General features: G+C 35.2%; 1 protein-coding gene across 1 annotated transcript in view; it reads left to right on the plus strand.

Moving 5' to 3' along the window:
* Positions 1-143: 143 nt before the first annotated feature.
* The window catches only part of CATSPER3 (cation channel sperm associated 3), a 20322-nt gene continuing 14465 nt past the window's right edge, over positions 144-6000 (plus strand). The window contains exon 1 of the mRNA XM_081302119.1: positions 144-216. Within this exon, the coding sequence (XP_081158245.1) occupies positions 202-216 (15 nt within the window). The 5' untranslated portion in view covers positions 144-201. The remainder of the gene's footprint in view (positions 217-6000) is intronic.

Below are 6000 nucleotides of genomic sequence, written 5' to 3' on the forward strand. Positions count from 1 at the left end.
AGAAGAAGAAAAAGAACCACATAGAAATTATGTAGTTGGAAAGTACAATAACTGAAACAAAAAAATGTGCTTTCAGATTTGAGCTGGTAGAAGAACCAATGAACAGGAAGATAGTCAGTTGAGATCCTGCATTCTGAGGAGCATAAAAAAATCAAGAGTCTAAGAGACGTAGACACCATCAAGCGTTCCAACATACACATAATGGGAGCTCCAGAGGTATGGTGTGGCCAAAACTCCCCCAATTTTATGAAGGACATGAATATATACATTCAAGAATCCCAGTGAACACCAAGGAGGAAAACAAAGAGACCCACACTGCAACACATTATAGTCAAACTGTCAAAGCCAAACAAAGAGAGCAAGAGATAAGCAAACTGTCACAACAAGGGAGCCTCCATAAGATTAACAGCTGATTTTTTATCAGCAACTATAGAGATCAGGAGGTAGCAAAATGACATGTTAAAAATACTGACAAAAATACTGTCATCCAGGAATTCTATGTCTGGAAAAACTACCTTTCAAAAATGAAGGTGAAATTAAGACATTCTGGATAAATAAAATGAGAGTTTGGTACTAGTATATCTGAACTAAAAGAAATGCTAATGATGCTCTTAGGTGAAATAAGTGAAATAAGTCAGTAACTTGAAGCCATAATAAGCAATAAAGAATACTGGTACAGGCAACTCGTAGGTAAATTCAAAGACCAGTATTATTATACTTTTACTTTTTATATGATTTAAAATACCAATGCATAAAGCAGTAATTTTAGTTAATAAACACAAGATGTATAAAGATATAGTTTGTGAAAGCAAAAACTTAAAGGAAGAGAGAGAGAGCTATATAGGAACAGGATTGTTATATATTAATAAAACTAAGGTTATATTAATGTAAAAATAGATTGTAAAAGTTTAAGAGATTATCATCACAATGGTAGCCACTAAGAAATAACCAAGAAAAAAAATGTAGAAATATAACAACAACAACAAAAACAACAACAAACAGTGAAAAAGGAATCCAAATGGTACCCTACAAAAAAATCAATTGAACACAAAAAGCAGTATTTTGAGGAACAAAAATATATGACAGAAAAGAAAGCAAAATAACAGAATTATGTCCTTTGTCAGTGATTAAATACAAATGGATTGAACTCTCCAATTCAAACACAGATATTGGAAGAACTTTTAATTTATTTTTAATTTTTTTAGGAGGAAAAGTTTATTTTGGCTCGCAGTTTCAGAGGTTCAACTAAAGATTGGACAACTCTCACAGCTCTGAATCCAAGATGAGGCAGAACATCATGGTGGAAGAAAGACATGGTAGAGCAAAGCAGCTCAGGACATGGCCACTCAGAAGCGAGAGAGGATTTTGCTTACCAGGGACAAAATATAAACCACAAAGCCACCCTCCCCCAGTGACCTACTGCCTCCAGCCACAACCTTCCTGCTTATAGTTACCCAATTAATCCATATTAGTGAATTCTCTGATTAGGTTATAACTCACAATCCAATTTTTTAAATATTTATTTTTTAGTTGTAGGTGGACACACAATATCTTTATTTCATTTTTATGTGGTGCTGAGGATCAAACCCAGTGCCTCTTGCGTGCTAGGAGAGCACTCTACCTCTGAGCTACAACAGCAGCCCTCCAATCATTTTATCTCTGAAAATTCTTTCATTTTCTCATTTATTTATTTATTTTCCATTTATTTATTTATTTATTTGTTTGTTTGTTTATTTATTTATTTATTTATCTGGTGCTGAGGATCGAACCCAGTGTCTCATGAATGCAAGGCAAGTGCTCAACCACTGAGCTACAACCCCAGACCCTCCAAATAGTCCTAATAGTGACAGAACTACCCAAAAGTCCAAGTCCAAAATTTTATGTAAGACTGAAGGCAAACTCATGAATGTTTTCCACTGAAAAGATCAAAAGTAAGTCATATATAACCCAATATATAATAGCATAAATATTTTCATTCCACAAGGGAGAAATAGGGGCATAGAAAGAACGGATGGGACGAAAACAAGATTGAAATCCATCTGTGCAAACATCCAGCATGTGGAACACATGACATTGTGATGTTTTCTCCAAAAGATTTCTGTACCTTCACCCTATGACCTTGCTGGTTGCAGCCTGCATGGCCTCTTGCCTTGTTTCTGTTCAATTCCTATAGCTTTCCTCAGCAGATGCTCCATGACACTCTCATCTCTTAATCTTTGGTGTCTCCACTGCAGCTTCAGCTTCCTACTCATATCATCATGCATTGCCATCTCAGGGGCTGCCTGCAGTGATTACAATCCTAATACACTTTGCCTGTCCTCCCTGGCCATCCTTTGAAATGTTGGTGGAATGACTTCCTAACTCCACCATCCTGCATTCTTGCATAACTGGCTCCACATGGTTTATGCCAAGGTCTTTCAGTATCTCAAGCAGTAGCAAAGCCTCTTGGGACCATAGCTGCAGCAGCCTTTGAGTGTCTGGGTAGCTAAGCACAATGAAACAACTTCTAGGCCCTTTTGTGCAAGCCAAATGTCCTTTTGGTTTCTTCTCAAAGGAAGTTTTACTTTTAAAATCTTGAGCCTGAGATGGGTATGGACTTGTCAGTTCCTGAGATGCCCTCAAGCCATCTTTCCTATTGTCTCTGTGCAAAGTACTTAGCATCTCATTAGTGGTTACAATATCTTTAACAACCATGACTTCTTTAGCCCCAGTTTGACTCACACTCTTCTGCAAAACTGCAAGTTATTAAAATCTTTCTGTTCCTGATTATCAGAGTAAACTTGGATAAAAGATGCCAACAATGTCCATGCCACTGCCTGAATATGGTGCTGCCTTGAAATTTCCTCAGCCACATCAATTAGTACATCACCTTCAAATTCAGCCTCACAGAACGTCTCAGGACATGGGAACATGTTGACAACTTTGCCAGAATTTAGCATGAATGGCCTCTAGTCTAATTTCCAAGAGTCTTCCTTCTCTGAGACCTCATGAACCCAGACTTCACTGTTCACAGTCTTATTGTCATTCTGGTCTTCTGAGCTCCCACTGGAATCCCCCATTAAGCTCCACTTACAACATTCTTGTATCTCTAAACTCCAAAATTCCTCCCTCCACAAACCAGCTCCGAAACCTTCGGAACCACATGGTCTTGGTAGTCATAGCGATTTAGTACCAATTTTTTTTTAGCCACCTTTTCCATTGCTGTGACCAAAATACCTGATAAGAACAACAGAGTGGAAGAAAAGTTTATTTTGGCTCATGGTTTCAGGATTTAGGGCATGGTTGGCTGACTTCATAGTTCTGGGCCCAAGGTGAGACAGAATATCATGACAAAGCATAACAATGGATTTTTAAAAATCCAACTACATGATATCTACAAGAGACTCATTTTAGATCCAAAGATACAAATAGATCAAAGTGAAAGAATGGAAAAAGAGATTCATGCAACCATAAACCAAGAGAGCCGGGGTGGCTAAACTAATATCAGACAAAATAGAAGTTAGGGTAAATAGTTCCAAGACATGAAGAGGGGCATTTTATACTGGTTAATTCATCAAGAAGATAAAACAAGTTATCTCTAGAACATATGGAGTATGCAGAATAGATTATAGGTTAGGCCATAAAATAAATCCCAATAATTGTTTTACAATATTAAAATCATAGAAAGTCTCTTCTCTGACAATAGTGAAATAAAACTAGAAATAAATAATGGATAATTGGAACATTTGAAAATATTTATAAATTAACACAATCATAAAAAAATAGTTGGTCAAAGTAGAAAGCACAAGTCAATTATTTTAAGATTATCCAGGGGTGGTAGTACATGCCTAACAACATGAAAGGCTGAAGCAGGAGGATCTCAAGTTCAAGGCCAGCATCTAAAACTTAGGGCAACGCTGTCTCAAAATTTTGGGAGGAGGGTACTAGGAATTGAATCCAGGGGCACTTGACCACTGAACCACATCCCCAGCTCTATTTTTTTTTAAATTTTATTTAGAAACAGGGACTCACTGAGTGGCTTAGTGCCTTGCTTTTTCTGAGGCTGGCTTTCAACTCAAAATCCTCCTGCCTCAGCCTCCCGAGACACTGGATTACAGGCATGTGCCACCATATCTGGTCTCAAAAATTTTTTTGAAAGGGCTGGGAATGTGGCTCAGTGGTAAAATATCCTTGCATTCAATCCCTAGTAATGGAAAAAAACCCTTAAGATGAATGAAAATTAAAATAGTATGACAAAACTTATATAATAAAGTAAAAATAGTGCTCAGAGGGAAATTCATACCTATGAATGTGCACATTAGAAAAGAAAAAAGATCTTAAATCAATAACCTAATATTTACACTTTAAAGCACTAGGAAAAAAAAAGATTAGACTAAACCCAAAAGTAGCAGAAGGAAAAAAAGAAAAAGAAAAAAAAATATATTAGAGATAAACAAAATAGAGAATATAGAAACAATAGAGAAAATCAACCAAATCAAATATTGGTGCTTTGAAAAGATCAACAAAATTGACAAGACTTCAGCTAGATCAACCAAGCAAAATAAGAAAATTCAAATTAACTGTCAGAAATGAAAATTGGGACATTAATACTGACCTTATAGAAATGAATTAGGTTACAGGAGACTATAACAAACAACAGTAGCAAATTAATTAATCTAGATGAGATCTAGAAGTTTTCTGGTGGGATTTTTGGGGTCTTTTAAATACCTCTGGTAAACAGAGGTAGCTTGAACTCTTCTTTCCTATTTGTATCCCTTTAATTTCTTTCTTTTGCCTAATTGCTCTGGCTAGAGTTTCAAGGACTATGTTGAGTAGAAGTGGTGGAAGAGGGCATCCCTGTCTAGTTCAATTTTTGGGGGGTGGTGCTGGGGTTTGAACCCAGGGCGTTATGCATATGAGGCAAGCACTCTACCAACTGAGCTATATCCCCAGCCCTAGTTCCAGTTTTTAGAGGGAACACTTTCAGTTTTTCTGTTTAGAGAAAAATTGTAATCCCAGGGACTCAAAAGGCTGAGGTAGGATGATTGTAAGTTCAAGGCTAGCCTCCCCAGCTTAGTGAAACCCTGTCTTAAAATAAAAAAATAAAAGGGACTGGAGTTGTAACTCTGTGGTAGAATACCCCTGGGTTCAATCCACAGTACCAAAAGAAAAAAAAAAGTAAAAGACATATGGTATTAAAGCCAATAAATTTTTAAAAATTAGCTGAAATAGATAATTTTATAGAAAAAAAATATGAAACTGACATTCAGTAAGAAAGTGAAAACCTGAAGTAAACTTTATATGTCCATATATTCCTTTACTGACTATAAAGCATTGATCTAGTAGCTCAAAATTTCCACCCCACCTTCAAAAATAAAATAAAATAAAATAATAAAAAAATAAAAACTAACCTGTACTAGATGATTTTACATGTTTCCATAAGATCAATTCAAGAAATGTGAAAAAAGTTTATCATAAATGTACTTCATGAAAAATAATAGCAAACTAAGAATAGAAAGGATTTTATGCAATTAAGGGTACTATGAAAAACCTATATAAAAATTCACACTTAGTGGGTGGAACTTTGGCTGTGATCCCTTTGAAGTAGTATACTAGTTGTTATTAATAATAATATATTTATTAAAGTCCTAGGCAATATATCATACAAAAAAGCATTAAGAAATAGAAAGAGTTTTAAAACTGTCACTATTCATAAATGATATATGACTGGGCTGGGGATGTAGCTTAAGTGGAAGCGTGCTTGCCTAGCATGTGTGAGGCACTGGGTTCAATTCTCAGCACCACATAAAAATAGAATAAAGATATGTTGTCCAAAAAATAAATAAATAAATGATATATAACTTCTTCATAGAAATTCCAAAATAATTAGGAACATTATTAATTGAATTAATACTACTATAAAGTTAATGAATAATAAATTCAGCATTCTCTGAGCATTTTACTAATATAAATCAAATTAATTTTATTTGCTGTTTCAGCAACAAAAAAATAAAACTTATA

The sequence above is a fragment of the Spermophilus citellus genome, assembly GCF_964194105.1.
Source record: "Spermophilus citellus genome assembly, chromosome: 1".
Classification (NCBI taxonomy): domain Eukaryota; kingdom Metazoa; phylum Chordata; class Mammalia; order Rodentia; family Sciuridae; genus Spermophilus; species Spermophilus citellus.